The sequence below is a fragment of the Mustelus asterias genome, chromosome 2, assembly GCF_964213995.1.
Source record: "Mustelus asterias chromosome 2, sMusAst1.hap1.1, whole genome shotgun sequence".
In the NCBI taxonomy this organism is placed as follows: Eukaryota; Metazoa; Chordata; class Chondrichthyes; order Carcharhiniformes; family Triakidae; genus Mustelus; species Mustelus asterias.
In genome coordinates, this window is record NC_135802.1 from 97,901,914 (window position 1) to 97,919,904 (window position 17,991).

A 17,991-nucleotide genomic window follows, 5' to 3' on the forward strand; every position below is an offset into this window, starting at 1 on the left:
AGGGAAGTCACCAGGAATCAGTCAGTTGATGTTCAATTATCTGCCGGGTATTTTAAGATTTCAATAGATTCCTTTACCTATTTCTTATTCAAATGTATATAAATTTGGTTGTGTTATTCTCTAGTTGTTGTTAAGTGTTATTTTTCATGCAAGTGTCTTATGTGAACTAAACACATTTCAAAGATTTTCATGTTAGAAGACTACACATGTACTCTGTACAGCAGGATTTCAGTTTGCTTTCTATGTGAAATAACTGCTACCATTTCCATTCAAATGCCTTGCAGTTATCAACATCATTTACAATAAACACAGTATATTTTTGGTTAATACTAATACTTTATTAACAAATTATTTTCTATTTCAGCAAACCTTTTTACATCACCTTTAAAGATTTAGTCCTGAGCTATCAGTTTCATTTGCAGTAGTGATTTTGGTGATCACTGATGATACATACAAGGTTGAGAAAGCTTTTAATGACGTTACTGTACATGGAAACATCATTTTCTTGTCACAATTTACACTTGGCTAAACTACTAATAGTCTGCAATAAAGCTGCGGGCTTTAACAGCTAGAATGTGCAAAATGACTCCCTAGCTTTGTTGTGCTGTGAACATTTATGCTTAGGTCTGAAAAGGCTGGAATGAATAGGGAAGTTAAAACAGAGGTAAGTCTATTAAAGACTTTCCTTTGAAGTATGTGACATTGCATGGCTGTACTGTAAACTCAATGTCCAAATGGAGAGACATAAAGAAAAAAAACAAAATGTCCACCATATAAGTCATACAGACAAATTATGAAAGAAGACATTAAAGCATCAGATTTAGAAATGGCTTCATCATGTATCTGGAATTCATTCAAACTGGTTGCAACTAGCTGTTGAACAGAAAGGATGTAAAAATATAAACTGAGAAATCAGCATAGGCATAGAAAACATCTTTCACTTTTGTTTTATTCAGTGTAACAACTCATTTGAATGGAAATACTGGACTAGATTTAATGTGGCCCATCGCAGTGGGAATCATGGCGAGTGAGCCCATTTAATCAGGGGAGAGGCCTCGCATCAGTCTCCCAGCGAGATGCAGAACTGGCAGCAGGACGTCAATGAGGCTGATTATTAATGAAACAATTGACACTCATTATGCCTGAGCCCATCACAATTTAATGGTGACTCAGGCAGTAAACAGTGGCCCCACAGATTTCCCGCACCCTTTGAAACTTACCCAGCAAATTCTGTTGGATTTACTAGTGGTCTCCTTGGAGCGCCCCTCACTGTCAAGCACTCGGTGTCTGTTTTGGGAACCCAGTGTCAGGAAGTGTGCTGCTGCTGAAAGCCACCTTGTCCCCTTGCCTCTAATGCCCCTGCCCCCTGTATCCTGAGACCCCCAACACTGTGACCCCCATCCCACCCTCACTCACCTTTGCTCTGAGGTTCAAAGATACTCGTGGATCTCTGATGGGTGCAGTGGTGCCAGCAGCAATGAGCAGATGGCTAGCTGCTCTTCGTGGGCAGGGCTTCAGCTGCCAAGGATCCGAAGTGGGGAGATGCCGGTGTTGGACTGGGGTGGACACAGTAAAAAGTCTCACAACACCAGTGAGACTCACCTGATGAAAGAACAGCGCTCCAAAAGCTCGTAATTCCAAATAAACCTGTTAGACTTTGACCTGGTGTTGTGAGATTTCTTACAAGGATCCTAAATGCAGGGGAGGCCTGACAGTGGAAACTTAAATGCCTAATGGGCATTTGATTCCGTCGGGCCTCCCCCACGGGACTGACAGGGTCCCCATCTCCGAAACTGGTTCTCCGACTGTTTGGCAAGACCTCTGTCGCCCCCACAAAAATAAGTTTATTATTTCAGATTAATTCAGCTCTGGCAAACTCAAAGTAAACACAATCACAATTTAGTCACCTATTGTGGGAAAACTACACTTGAAGACACTGCTTTATAAAATTCTTAATTGAGCTGCACGAGAAGATGTATGGTAGTTCGAGTGTCTGTCCCTCTTAATACTTGGTTTTACCTCTGCTCAAAATAAATACACGCTGAATTCCATGAAGGCAGCCACACACCTTCCTGAATAAGATTCACTCGGATGCTTAAAAATTAAACACATCTGATCTGCTATTTCATTCCTTCCAACATTTGCAAATCATATTAGACAGATTATTACATCAGAGATATACAGCACAAAACTACAAATTCACAAGACACAATTTACAAGTTTATAGTTGGGTAAATAGCAGGGCAGCAAGCTGCTGGACTGTGCCGACAGTTAATGAAGACAATTGTCACAGTGTCCCATTTTGTTTTTGTTTCATCCTACAGAAAGAAATTAAATGTACATATAAGACTTAGGTTAATGCCCTTACACACATTTACAGACTATTCACAAGACATGGAAACATTACATGAAAATACTGTGTAAAAAGGCTGATTGTTATGGGTAGTTTGCAGACTCTATACATTTCTACAGCACAAGAAACTACTCATATTATCTGTGTAATAGATTTTCCTATGGAAGAATTGCTTTGCTTCTTTTTGCTGAATAAAGGTGCAGCCATTCAAAGTCCGCGTGGATTACTGCAAGAGCAAGTGTCTTTCCATGTTATTTAGTTCCATGATTATCACTGCATAGTTCCCTGTTTGAATTATTGCAGTACTTTATTATTACTTCCCTAATGTTCTCTCCTGTACAATAGGCAGGTCAATAAGGAGCAAATAGAACTGGAGTATGCGCTGCCCGTATAGGTCCAGGGGCTGGTCGAAGGAGAGCCGGAGGAAGGGCTGCTGTTTGGAATAGAGTGGCTGCTGGGCCCGAGCGCAAAGCAAACGGTGAATTCACTGCAGCTGCAGCTGCCGCTGCTGCAGCAAACGGGTTTGGTAAAAGGCGAGCAGCCAGTGGCTTAGTAAGTTCCTTCTGAAAGGCCAACTTCACCTGTAAAAGAGAACACTGCAGTGAAGTGTGTTAGAATAAAGATCTCAAAAATATTCTTGTACATAAAGCATTGACTGGATATACATCATTAATCGGGCTTTGATAATGCAGAAGTATTTTAAATGTGATACGTTGGCCGGGATTCTCCGACCTCGCCCGTGGCTGGGATTCCCGCTGTCGTGAATGGAGATTTGGCTGAGCACTAAATTCTCCATTCTCACTGGCAGCAGTAGCGAGGCCTGCGAGACTGGAAAATTCCAGCCCTCCTTAAGTTCATTTCAGCAATGAAAAGGCAGTTTTAAGAAAAAAAGACATCAAGCAATATTATATACCTTATTTATTCACAACAAAACCAATTACTGAACAGTCATTTATATCTACTCCAAGCTTCGGTTTTAAAAAAAGGTAAAATCTAATTTGGCTGATGCAGCATTCACACTGAAATTGAATTCCCAAAGGGTGGGCATGGGAAGCCAGCATTAATTCATGACAAGTCGTCACAGTTACACAGGATCAAAAAGTGTCCAGACACATTGAAAGATAAAGGAATGGACTCCAAATTCTTCAAATAAATTAATTTTCCATGTCCAATGCCAGTTGGGAAAGCTCCCTTAATTTAATCAGCAGTTAAATAAAGATTACATACATCTCTACCTCAAAAAGTCAAGTAAGTACTCAGATACAAAGAAAGCTTTTTTGTTTAATGCAAATGCTATTTTTCTTATTTGATGAGTGGAAAATTTTACTGCCATTCAGTCCTACCAACAATTTAGTGAATTGATGGTCAATCAAAATTTGATCAGGATCACTTCAATGCTAGAATTTGAATTATTTTCATAGTTATCATAGAACTTACAGTGCAGAAGGAGGTCATTCAGCCCATTGAGTCTGCACTGACCACAATCTCACCCAGGCCCTATCCTCATAACCCCATGAATTTTACCTCAACTAGTCCCCCTGACACTAAGGGTCAATTTAGCATGGCCAATCAACCTAACCCCACACATCTTTGGACTGCACATTTTGGCAGCACATTTTATATCTCTCTTTCAAAATTGGGAGAAATGTAAAACAAACCGCTGATTTGCTTTCATCCTTTTAATCTGTTGCACAGAGTGAAAATGATCTCTGCCATGCTTAAGCTCACTTATGGATAAAGGGCTGGTTCCTTATTGGAAAATAATAATATATTCCAGAGCGTGGCATCAACAGAGGTACTAAATAAATTATCAAAATAAAACTCTTAGGTTCATGATTTCACTGAAAGTTGTTTTTTAGTCAATTAGAGTCCTGGAACCTGCAAAGATTCAACAGTCTCCATGTCAAGTTATTGAGAAATCCAAACTGACACAGTTTCTTGGCACAATCTTACCAGCCGTTCACAATCCGCTGCCACTGCAGGAAAGATGGAGAATTTGGCGCTCAGTCAAATATGACATTCTGTAATTTAATCCCTCAGGAAGCATGGTAGCACAGTGGTTAGCACTGCTGCCTCACAGCTCCAGGGACCTGGGTTCGATTCCCAACTTGGGTCACTGACTGTGTGGAGTTTGCACATTCTCCCCGTGTCTGTGTGGGCTTCCTCCGGGTGCTCCGGTTTCCTCCCACAGTCCAAAGATGTGCAGGTTAGGTTGATTGGCCATGATAAATTGCCCATAGTGTCCCAGGGTGTGTAGGTTAGAGGAACTAGCTGGGTCAATGTGTGGCATTTGAGGGATAGGGCCTGGGGTGGGATTGTGGTCGGTGCAGACTCAATGGGCCAAATGGCCATCTTCTGCACTGTAGGGATTCTATGATGTCGTAGAGCCCCTGCTCACTGCAGCAGGACCAGAAAATCCTGCCGGTGTGAACGGCTGGAAAATTTCCCCTGTTTGCCACATATAGGGATACAATTTCCAGTCCCACCCACTGCAGAATTGATGGGCCGGTAAAAGGTGTGTTGGGTGTGAATTTCCAGTCTCGGGGTGGGCGGGACCAGAAAATCCCACCAATAGTGTGCAGACTTTTTATTTCTTTATTCTTTTATGGGGTGTGGGCATCACTGGCCAGGTCAGCAACTGTTGCCCATCCCCAATTGTCCTTGGACTGAGTGACTTGCTAAGCCATTTCAGATAGCAGTTAAGAGTCAATAGCATTGCTATGGATCTGGAGTCACATGTAGGCCAGACCAGGCCGAAAGCAGCAGAGTACAGTAGATTTTCTTCCCTAAAAGACATCCAGATGTGTTTTACAGCAATTGACACGTTAGCTTTATATTCCAGATTTATTAACTGTTAATGAATTAAAAATTAATTAGTTGCCATTGTGAGATCTGAGCATATATTCCCTGACCATTATTAGTCTGGGCTTTGCAGTACTAGCTCAGAGACATAACCACTTGACTGCCATCTCTCCCCATAATTAATGTAAAAGCTGAGGTAAAGGTTAGCAAAGCCAAATATTATGGATCCCATGTGTACAAGAGCACTGCTGAAATTTAACCATTCAGAAAAGCGAACCTTCACCCAAGCCCTTTATCCATTCAGGCACTGTCTTGTGGTATTAACTGGAACCAAACAGGAAGAGTTACAACTCCAAAAGACAGGCCTGTCTCTCTCAGCCCTGTTTTTGAGTCAGGCTGACTAGACAATGATTAATTGTGCCCTGGAGCATTGCAAGCCTGCCGAGATCAAATATTGATAATTTCAGTCTATCACAAGGAGTTGACTCAGTTCCAAATCACTGTTGTCATGTTGACCATTTGGCAATCACCTTGACTCTGGTGACCTTTCATTGAATCATAGAATCCCTACAGTGCAAAAGGAGTTTATTTGGCCCATCGAGTCTGCACCAAACACAATTCCACCCAGGCCCCATTCTCGTAATCTCAGGTATTTACCGTGCTAATCCTTCTGATACAACGGTCAATTTAGCATGGCTAATCAACCTAACCCGCACATCTTTGGACTGTGGGAGGGAACTGGAGCACTCGGAGGAAACCCACGCAGACACAGGGAGAATGTGCAAACTCCACACAGTCACCCAAGGCTGGAATTGAACCCAGGTGCCTGGCACTTTGAGGCAGCAGTGCTAACCACTGTGCCACCGTGCCGCCCCCACTGATCATTGGATTATCAAAAGCACAGGTTTGATCTGGCACTAATCATATTGTCTCCTACTTCAGTTCTCTGCCCGAAGGCAGCGCTACAGCGCGGCAACCTCCACCAAGGTGGGGCAAGGAGGAAGGACCCTGAATCCACCGCAGTAGGAATGGGAACTAAGCATGTAGCAGATATGTAAAGCTCCACACAATCACCTTAGTTAGCAGCGCAACTTATCGTAACATATGTCAATGTGCTGACATCATCCTTTTAGCACACTGTGTATGCATACATCGTACGCCATTTAACTCACTAATGTCTGGGTACTAATGAGATAATTGGGAGAGCTGTCCTGCAAACAAGTCAAGTGACCGTCTGAGATACTCACAGAGTCATAACTTTTGGCCAAGTACCCAGGCACCACCATTACCATCCCTGAGGGTGTCCTGTCTCTTTGGCAGGACAAACGCACCAGAGATGGAGGCACAGGAGTTTAGAGTTGGGACGGAGTGTCCTCAAGAGTCTTCAATAGTGACTCCAGATCCCATGAAACCTCATGTCATCAGGTCAAACATGGATAAGAAATCTCTTGCTGATTACCACCCACCACCCTCCTTCAATTGATGAATCAGTATTCCTCTTTGTTAAACACATTTAAATGAAGCACTGAAAGTAGCATGGACACACAATGTCCTTGGGCTGGGGTACTTCAATGCCCATCACCAGAAGTGGCTCAAGAGCACCACTGACCAGACTGGCCAAGTCCTGAAGGATATATCTCCAGACTGGGCACACGGCAAGTGCTGAGAGAATAAACAAGAGGAAAAAACCTACTTGATCTCATCCTTACTAATCCACCTGAACCAGAAGCTTCTATCCATGTAAGCATTTGCAAGAGTAACAACTGTACAAAGCTTGTGGAGATAAAGTCCCGCTTTCACACTGAACACACCCTGCATGATGTTGTGTGGCACCATCACCGTGCCAAAAGCAATATATTCAGAACAGATCTAGTGGCTCAAAAGTGGGCATCCATGAGGAGCTATGGGCTACTAGCAACAGCAGAAAGAAGATTTTGATGCTGCTTGTAAATATTTGGAAACATTGACACAGGTGAGTTCCAATTTTTATTTATCCGTGGGTAATTTTATTGATGGGAAGATTTCAGGAACATCAGCAGGCAAAAAAAAATCCAAATGTGTTTCAAACTTAACCTTGTTGATATAGGGAAATGTGGAGCATCAGGCTCTTGACATTTGGATGAGAGAGGGAACAAGTGATGACTAGGGCAACAAATAAGGTTTGTTGACGACTCCCTATGAGTCATCCTCTCATGTCAGGTGGGCTTTAATCCTCTGGAGCTTCTTGTAACTCCATCCGTGGAAACTTCTTCTCGCCTCATTCATTATTTTCTTGTTCTCCCTCATCATCAAAAAACATGCTCCTCAGCTCTTAACATCACAAATGTCCAAACCCTGTTACTCCTCTAGTTTCATTTTAAGACAGTAAGAGTTTTAACAACACCAGGTTAAAGTCCAACAGGTTTATTTGGTAGCAAATGCCATTAGCTTTCGGAGCGCTGCTCCTTCGTCAGATGGAGTGGATATCTGCTCTCAAACAGGGCATACAGAGACACAAAATCAAGTTACAGAATACTGATTAGAATGCGAATCTCTACAGCCAACCAGGTCTTAAAGATACAGACAATGTGAGTGGAGGGAGCATTAAGCACAGGTTAACCATAGAATGTAGCAGTTCAAGAAGGTGACACATCACCACTTCCTCAAGAACAATTACGGATGGGCAACAAATGTTGACCTAGTCTTGATGGCCATTTCTCTAAATGAAAAGGAATTGGTGCATTCCCTGTTAGATTTGAGTTTCAGGAGCAGCTGATTGTCTCTTTGCAGGCCAGCTACAGTAGTGGGCAAACCTGAATATAGCTCTCAAACCTCATTAGCTATGTTATAGACATCTGATTTATTATGATGTAAGAACCTATGAGAGAAATCTGCAACATGCCAACTACCTTGATACTTTGGATATCAAAGCCTTATGCTATCCACCAGGTCTGATCATTGCCATTTCCTTTGTATAGATCTACATGTGTGGGAATCAGCAAAATGATATGCTACCAAGCAGTTGTCTCCCCTTTGAGAATATTCAGACATTTCTCCATTTGCCACAAATCCACCTCAGAGGCTGGTCCTCGATCTTGCATCTGAGCTAAAGTTAAAGGGAAACCTTATGGATGCCTTATGAATCAAGGAAAATTATTTGGAAATATTACTTAAGTGTGGCAAACTTAAGCTGATTCAGAATTTGGTGGGCAGTGTGCAGGATGAATTTGATATTCATTAAGAAGCACACATACCAATTTGAACCTACAATTGGGATGGATGCTCAGTCTGCCTTGGAATCTATTCCTTTTAACTCCCTTCTTTAGATTCAAAGCATTCAAGACATTTGTAATAACATGGTTGGTGGGACTCTTCATCCCGTTTCATTGCTCAGGTGAATCTGGCAGCAACATAATATCAACTATGGAATAAAATCACTGCAATTCTTTCAGAAATGTTGAGAATTGACAACCCTTTATGACGCTATCCAGCGCAATATTGAAAAAGACATCACACTGCGTCGGTGGCAGTGGATGATCTTGTCTCATTTCTCTTTTGATAGAGATAGGTTAAGTGACTCATATGTCAACATTTACATTGAAATCTAAACTTTGGGTTTGAATTCCTATAGCACTTAGCTTGATCATAAAAGCCAAATAAGACTTCATATCTGAAAAATCAAACCAATTTTCTCATGCAATTATCAGTATGTAATGTATTATCACTGTGTGAAAAATAAACTACTAGAGATCACTTTCGTTTTACTGCTTATTGCCATATGATGATATGCATCTGCCTGCCTACCTTAAGCAACCTCTGAGCATGCAATAATATGGAAGTTTGATTTAATTATCTGAGCTTACCGCATTTATGCATGCGCTTACCGCAAGTGCATTGGTACCCCTTTGGAGCTTGTTATACGGACTGTATTTGGGTTTTGGAGGCTTTCCTGCAGCTCTGTCCTTGTGTCTTCTGCTGCTTATGTGCTGTATTGAAATAAACAGTAAAATTCGACAAATAATAGATCTCAAAATGTAAAACGCAGCATTGAGAAGGTTTTTCTGTTATGTTCTTAAGACTAACCTGTTTGAGTTGTGTTTCTGAATTGACATGCACGTCACAGATTTCACAGTGAAAGGTTTTATTCTGCAAGCCGGTGGTAACCCCTTTGTTGGTGGATGTTTTCCCTTTGACGCCCGGTCTGGGAAATGCTTTAATTGGACCCCCACCATTTCGAGCTTCCAGCATAGTTTTGTGCTTAGACCCTGTTGAAGAAAAAGAGAAAACGTCACTAAAACAAAACCAATTTATGAACTGAATTGAAGGCTGAACATATTTGCGGAGAGATACCAAATGTGTATCTGTAATATTGTTCCTAATGAAGAGATTAACCTGGTTAAAAGAAGTCGCGGCTAATTTACAGTTAGACAGCAAAACAAGAGTCATGGAGCCAAAGTTGGTGGGAAATAATTGGGAATCCTTTGCTTATATATAGAAACTACTCCCGTTGTAGCTGATAATGGCAAAAAAAAGGTGACGTCCACACCAATTTCTAGGGCAGTGTATGTAGGATATAGGAAGGAGCTCACATTAACATTTTGAGACATGCTGGAATCACTGATATAGGGACAAATGGACTACATTGTACGGGAGATGTGCTGGTTACAATGGGAAAGGAAGTAGAAGGAGAGATAATGGAGGAGGATGAATTACCCAACTGCAGAGAGGTAAAAAAGGATTGCAAGGGAAAACATTCGAATAGGAATCGCCTGGTATAATATTTTTGGCACTGACCGCAATTTTGGGACTATGAGCAGGATTTAAAGAAGAATTGGTGGAAATGTGGCTGAATGAGAAAATTAAACAAAAATGGGTTATTAATGGTGCAAATGCTGGGGACGATGGAGGAACCAAGAGTGATATTTTCATAGGGAAGGGTCACAATGGTACTTTGGAAAGCAAGAGAACATTGCCTGAGGAAAGAGAAGAATTCATGATGTCTATGATGGCTGGGTCAAGGAGTGTTATTTGACAGGTTACAAGCTGGGTCCAAAGTGGATTTCAGGAAGAGGTGAATGGTAGATCTCATGAAGGAGATAAATTTGTTGAGGTATTATCAATGGAAAAGAAAAAGCACCAGGCTTGAACCCACAGTAGCCCTACAAGGAGTCAGGGGTGTGGGACAGAGTGGGCTAGCAGGACACTCAGCCAATTTTGGAGTTGAAGAAATACAAAAGATCTTTTATTTGGAGTCAAAATAAGAGTGGAAAGGGTAAAGCTGAATATTTTTGAGAAAAAAGAATATGTTCCTGGATAATCTTGGAACAGCAAAAGGATTTTCTAACTGGATATCTGAGTTAGTCGAGGCAAATATGGTGGCAGCAACAAGGCTGCAATTCTGCAATCCTCAGATTATTGCAGACACTTTGTGAAGGGTGCAACTTAAAACACGAATGAGAAAGATTTCCTCTGCCCTCTGCTTGTAGTGAAATCATAAACTTGTTCTTAATAAACAAACTTACGAACCTTGCTCTGGGTTTCTCAAGGATTTTTCTGTGGTTTCGCAAAAAATGAGGCTGGTGTTCATTAAGACTGACCCCAAGAAGAAGGAGGCATTAGGCCTTGGACCCAGACCCACTCAGATTAATGGTGCTGAGAGGACAAACAGCAAGGCCACAGTGAATCCAAGAACTCCTCCCCCATCATCCTCAACACTGGTGCCCCACAAGACTGTGTTCTCAGCCCCCTACTATACTCCTTATACACCTATGACTGTGTGGCCAAATTTCCCTCCAACTCGGTTTTCAAATTTGCTGACGACACTATCATAGTGGGTCGGATCTCAAACAATGATGAGACAGAGTACAGGAATGAGACAGAGAATCTGGTGAACTGGTGCAGCAACAATAATCTCTCCCTCAATGTCAACAAAACAAAGGAGATTGTAATCAACTTCAGGAAGCGTAAAGGAGAACATCCCCCTGTCTACATCAACAGGGACGAAGTAGAAAGGGTCAAGAGCTTCAAGTTTTTAGGTGTCCAGATCACCAACAATCTGTCCTGGTATCCCCATGCCGACACTATAGCTAAGAAAGCACACCAACGCCTCTACTTTCTTAGAAGCCTAAGGAAATTTGGCATCTCAGCTACGACTCTCTCCAACCTTTACAGATGCACCATAGAAAGCATTCTTTTTGGTTGTATCACAGCTTGGTATGGCTCCTGCTCTGCCCAAGATTGCAAGGAACTACAAAAGGTCATGAATGTAGCCCAATCCATCACGCAAACCAGCCTCCCATCCATTGACTCTGTCTACACTTCCCGCTACCTTGGCTAAGCAGCCAGTATAATTAAGGACCCCACGCACCCTGGACATTCTCTTTTCCACCTTCTTCCGTCGGGAAAAAGATACAAAAGTCTGAGGTCACGTACCAATTGATTCAAGAACAGCTTCTTCCCTGCTGCTGTCAGACTTTTGAATGGACTTACTTTGCGGTCTTTCTCTACACCCTACTTTTGACTGTAACACTACATTCTGCACTCTCTAGTTTCTTTCTCTGTGAACAGTATGTTTTGTCTGTATTGCGTGCAAGAAACAATACTTTTCACTGTATATTAATACATGTGACAATAATAAATCAAATCAAATCAAAACGGGAGTGACTATTTTTGTATTTATTTGCTGGTCCTTCATTAGATCTTGAAGACATTCAGACTGCTGTTGTTGGAACTTGCAGAAGTAAATTTGTCCCCATTGCTTGTGAAACAGGAGTGACATGTTTTCACTGGGGAGGGCAGTTAAACACAGTAAGACGTTTAACAACACCAGGTTAAAGTCCAACAGGTTTATTTGGTAGCAAAAGCCACAAGCTTTTGGAGCCTTAAGCTCCTTCTTCAGGTGAGTGGGAATTCTGTTCACAAACAGGGCATATAAAGACACAAACTCAATTTACAGAATAATGGTAGGAATGCGAATACTTACAGCTAATGGCTCCGAAAGCTTGTGGCTTTTGCTACCAAATAAACCTGTTGGACTTTAACCTGGTGTTGTTAAACTTCTTACTGTATTTACCCCAGTCCAACGCCGGCATCGCCACATCACGAGGGCAGTTAAATGCAGTGAAGCAGAATGCATTTGACTCCCTATATCAAAATGCTAGCTTGTGTCCAAAGCTATACTTCAGGTTAAAACAAGATTTTTAAAATTTATTCTTTCACACCATGTCGGGATCACTGGCTCGCCAACATTTATTGCCCATCCTTAATTGATCATGAGAAGTTGGTGAAGAACCAACTTCTTGAACCGCTGCAGTCCATATGGAGCAAGTATATCCAAAGTGCTGTTTGCAAGGGAGTTCCAGGTTTTTGATCCTGCAGCAGTGAAGGAACAGCATTATAGTTCCAAGCCAGGATGGTGAGTGGCTTGGAGGGGAATTTGCAGATTGAGTGTTTTACTGTTGATGGAGCTTTGGGTGAATTGCTGTAGAGCATCTTGTAGATAGTACACACTGCCTCCACTTGTGTGTTAGTGATAGAGGGAGTGAATGTTGGAGGTGGTGGATGAGGCACCAATCAAGTGGGCTACTTTGTCCTGGATGATGTCAAGCTTCTTGAGTGTTGATGGAGCTGCACTCTTCCAAGAAAATGGAGAGTATTCCATCACATTCATGACTTGCGGCTTGTAGGTGGTGCACAGGCTTTGGGGAGTCAGAAGGTGAATTGCTCAACATATAATTTCCAGCCTCTGACCTGTCACATATTTACAATGCTGGTCAAATTCAGTTTCTGGTCAATGGTAACTCCCCAGGATGTTAACAGTGGGGGATTCAGCAGTGGTAATACCATTTAATTTCATGGGAAGATGGTTAGGTTCCCTCTTATTGAATGAAGATGGTTATTGTCTGGCATTTGTGTGGTGCAAATGTTACTTGCCATTTATCAACCCAAGCTTGAATATTGTCCAGATCTTTTTGATTTTGGACATGGACTGCTGTGAGGAATCACAAATAAGAACATAAAAACTAGGAGCAGGAGTAGGCCATCTGGCCCCTCGAGCCTGCTCTGCCGTTCAATAAGATCATGGCTGATCTTTTTGTGGACTCAGCTCCACTTACCCGCCCGCTCACCATAACCCTTAATTCCTTTAATTTATCTATCCTTGCCTTAAAAACATTCATTGAGGTAGCCTCAACTGCTTCACTGGGCAGGGAATTCCATAGATTCACAACCCTTTGTGTGAAGAAGTTCCTCCTCAACTCAGTCCTAAATCTGCTTCCCCTTATTTTGAGGCTATGCCCCCTAGTTCTAGTTTCACCCGCCAGTGGAAACAACTTCCCTGCCTCTATCTTATCTATTCCCTTCATAATCTGATATGTTTCTATAAGATCTCCTCTCATTCTTTTGAATTCCAATGAGTATAGCCCCAGTCTACTCAGTCTCTCCTCATAAGCCAACCCTCTCAACTCCGGAATCAACCTAGTGAATCTCCTCTGCACCCCCTCCAGTGCCAGTATATCCTTTCTCAAGTAAGGAGACCAAAACTGTACACAGTACTCCAGGTATGGCCTCACCAGCACCTTATACAGCTGCAACATAATCTCACTGTTTTTAAACTCCATCCTTCTAGCAATGAAGGACAAAATTCCATTTGCCTTCTTAATTACCTGCTGCACCTGCAAACCAACTCCTTGAGATTCCTGCACGAGGACACCCAGGTCCCTCTGCACTGCAGCATGCTGCAATTTTTACCATTTAAAAAGTAGTCCATTTTGCTGTTATTCCTACCAAAATGGATGACCTCACATTTGCCAACATTGTACTCCATCTGCCAGACCCTCGCCCACTCACTTAGACTATCTATATCCCTTTGCAGGCTTTCAGCGTCCTCTGCACACTTCGCCCTTCCACCCATCTTAGTGTCATCTGCGAATTTTGACACACTGCACTTGGTCCCCAACTCCAAATCATCTATGTAAATTGTAAACAATTGTGGTCCCAACACTGATCCCTGAGGCACACCACTAGCCACTGATCGCCAACCAGAAAAACACCCATTTACCCCAACTCTGCTTTCTGTTAGTTAACCAATCTTCTATCCATGCTAATACATTACCCGTAACACTGTGCACCTTTATCTTATGTAGCAGTCTTTGGTGCGGCACCTTGTCAAATGCCTTCAGGAAATCCAGATACACCACATCCACAGGTTCCCCATTGTCCACTGCACATGTAATGTTCTCAAAGAATTCCACCAAATTAGTCAAACATGACCTGCCCTTCATGAATCCATGCTGCTTCTTACCAATGGGACAATTTATATCCAGATGTCTAGCTATTTCTTTCTTGATGATAGATTCAAGCATTTTCCCTACTACAGAAGTTAAGCTAACCGGCCTATAGTTACCTGCCTTTTGTCTACCTCCTTTTTTAAACAGTGGCGTCACATTTGCTGTTTTCCAATCTGTGGGAACCACCCCAGAGTCCAGCGAATTTTGGTAAATTACCACTAGTGCATTTGCTATTTCTCCCGCCATCTCTTTTAGTACCCTGGGATGCATTCCATCAGGACCAGGAGACTTGTCTACCTTTAGCCCCATTAACTTGCCCAACACTACCTCTTTCGTGATAATGATAGTTTCTAGGTTCTCACCTGCCATAGCCTTCCTGTCATCAATTTTTGGCATGTTATTGGTGCAGAACATTGGCATGTTAATGGTGCTGAACATTGTCCAATTATCCGTGATCATCTCAACTTTGACCTTATGATGGAGGGAATGTTATTAATGAAGCAGTTGAAAATGCCTGGGCCAAGAACACTATCCTGACAATTCCTGGAGTGATATCCTGGGATGAGATGGTGAACCTCCAGCAACTACAACCACTTTCCTTTGGGCTAGGCATGCTTCAAACCAGTTGGAAGCTTTCCTTCTTATTCAAATCGATCCCAGTTTTGCTGGGACTCATTGATGCCACATTCAGTCAAATGCTATTTTGATGTCAAGGGCAGTCACTCTCATGATTTCAGCTCTTTTGTTCACGTTTGGGCAAGGCTGTGATGAGGTCGGGAACTGAAAGACCCTACCACAATCCAAAGTGAATGTCAGTGAGCAGGTTAGGGGGAGAGGCAGTGGCTGGAATTAAAATTTGGAATTAAAAGTCTAATGATGACCATGAAACCATTCTCAATTGTTGGCTACCAAGCCACTCAGTTCAAGGGCAATTAGGGATGGGCAATAAATGCTGGCCCAAACTTGAATGAATAAAAGAAAAGCTCTCCCAATTTTAGCACAATCAATCGATGTTAGTAAGTAGGACTTTGCAAGGTCCACAGGGCAATTGTGCCATTATTGTTACCAGTGCCTAGGTCAATGCCGGGTAGTCTGCCTAGTTTCATTCCTTTTCAGTGGTGGTTTGATCAAACTCAGTGGCTTGATAGACCATTTCAGAGGGATAAAAAAGAGTCAATCACATTGCTGTGGATCTGGAGTCACATGTAGGCCAGACAAGGTAAGGATGGCAGATTTCCTTCCCGAAAGGGTATTATTGAACCAGATGGGTTCTAACGACATTTGACAATGATTTCATTGTCACCATTGCCGAGACTAGCTTTATAGGTCTGCCATGGTGCCCAAAGTATCAGTCTGCTCCTCTGAATTACTAGTCTAGTGATTTACCACAGCACCCCACCCTCCCCTCATATATATGGTACTTACTGAAAACCGCAGCATCATAAAAAAGATTGAAAGAATCCCACACAAACCACAAATGTTTTTAATGCAGATTTAAACTGCTACAAATAATCAGGGTTTTTCCTTCTATAATGAATCACTCTTCAAAGACCAGTAATGTAAGAGCAAATGGCTGATGATTCATGATATTATTGAAGTGCATGACATTGTGACAGCTCTCGTTGGTGATAAAACCATCCCTTTACTAAATCATAAAATCTTTTGCATAATTTTAACTTTTCAAATGGAAAGAAATGATTAATCACAATGTTATTCACAGCAGTTTGTTGATTAACCAGCTGAAGACCTTGTTACAAAGCCAAATCAAAATGAATACTGTTAAAATTAGGCAACTTAATTTAACGAGTTTAAATAAATGACTGGTTGTATATATTTAAGGTCAATTTTTAAATTAACCTTAACCTTTTCAATTTTGTTTTAGGCTGAATCCCCTAAACTATAGTCAGTGATTTAATTCTATAGCAACATTTTTGATGTGTTAACAATGGGAACAGATTTGAAATAACTTTTTGATTGGTCTTCATGCTCTGAAGAGTTTTCATTATTGAATTAGAATCGAGTTGCGCTTTATGGCATCCACAAAAGCAGCAGGTTAGAATGTCAGAGGAACCCTACCGACCTGGATCTGATCACTTCACTGAGGGTTTGAACTCTCCAGGTACATCTTGGAGCAGTTTGGACATTCCAAAGTGCTTCACTTCTGTGAAATTTAGTCACTAATCTTTTGTAGGTAATCCCACCAGTTAAATGACACCCAGCAAGATCCCGCAAACAGCAATGAGCATTTGTTGATTGAGGGGTAAGCATTGGATAGAACACTGGAGCATTCTCCCACCATTTCACCTTTGGAGCGGTCATGTGCAAACGTGATGATGTGGCTACAAAAGAGGCCACATGGCAGGAGTTATTCCCGGGATTATGGGCAGATCACATGTGTTTAAACAGCTTTAGAGCTAGTGAAGAAACTACTATGTTGAAAGCCCTTCTTGTCAATGATTTAGGGAAACCATAACACCTACAATCTGCTTAGGCAGATGAGATCTTGATTTAACATCTCGGCTGAAAGGTAGCTATAAATATATTATTCGTGGCTATCAGAGGCCCTCCCAAACTAAACTCCTTACTCCCCCCCCCCACCCCCCCCCCCCGCCCCCCCCCCCCGCCCCCCCCCCCCCACCCCCCCCCCCCCCCGCCCCCCCCCCCCCCACCCCCCCCCCCCCCCACCCCCCCCCCCGCCCCGCCCCCCCGCCCCAATATTTATACATCGGCCTTACAATTGTGACCCACCTCCCCTAACAAGGGCATGCCAGCCTGGTCCCAGCGAGACACCAAATCCACTTTATGTCTGGCTCCTTTGTTTTGTGTCCACCTTCTGGAACGGCAGGAGCCACTGCTCTCAATGGCACTGCCAGGACAAGAGAGCTGCAGGCCATTTGAATGGCTGGCATCTCTCGGAGGTGGGATTTCCTCTCCGTTGGAGGCGGGCGGAAGGCCCATCTCAAGTCAATTAACGACCCAACCGATCTTAACTGACTGCAGGGTGAGCCAGCCAAGTGGGCGGGGGGGTTAACCACTAACGTTTGTGTCATGGGGGAGGGGGTGAAATTCCGCCCCCAGCATAAAAATCAGCCATCAGCTCCTGAAGGCCAAGGTTCTGTTTTAATTGAAACTCTGATGAAAACATGGTTCTGACTGCAGTGCTCCCAGCGACTACACTCAAGTGCCTGAAGAGCCATGAGGCAGGTGATCAGGGGACACCCGCTAGCCCCAAGCAGCCAGCTTGCCAACCTATGGTTTGGATGGAAGAGAGGTTCAATTGTGCAGTGGTGCAGGATAAAGGCATAATGGCAACTGCTTCGAAAACAGGTGCAGATCCGTATGCTGCACAATATAATACACTATCTTTCATCGCATATTCAGGGAGTTGATATACAACCCGGGCTCTTTAGTGAAGTACACAAGGCAATGCGGGTATAGGTCAATCAGGCCTTTTACACAGGAAACTTTGCTGTCCCGGTCAAGCCTGCAGCTCTTTCACTTTGTTCCGCTGCCTCCATGGGAAACAATGTAAGTAAAATGCTTCTTTAACATTCTTGATGTAGTAGTGAA

At 42.7% G+C, this 17,991-nt stretch overlaps 1 protein-coding gene across 8 annotated transcripts in view; it reads right to left on the bottom strand.

Annotated features, from left to right (window-relative positions):
* Positions 1-321: 321 nt before the first annotated feature.
* The window catches only part of LOC144510005 (zinc finger protein 385D-like), a 388,192-nt gene continuing 370,522 nt past the window's right edge, over positions 322-17,991 (bottom strand). For 3 of the 8 annotated variants that reach the window (XM_078239165.1, XM_078239123.1, XM_078239156.1), the window contains 3 exons: positions 9,218-9,399; positions 8,998-9,120; positions 328-2,949 (listed from right to left, as the gene is read on the bottom strand). In XM_078239165.1, the coding sequence (XP_078095291.1) occupies positions 2,704-2,949; positions 8,998-9,120; positions 9,218-9,399 (551 nt within the window). In that variant the 3' untranslated portion in view covers positions 328-2,703. Of the gene's footprint in view, positions 2,950-8,997; positions 9,121-9,217; positions 9,400-17,991 lie in introns of all 8 variants that reach the window. The other 5 variants (XM_078239174.1, XM_078239134.1, XM_078239145.1 and 2 more) reach the window with 4 other exon arrangements.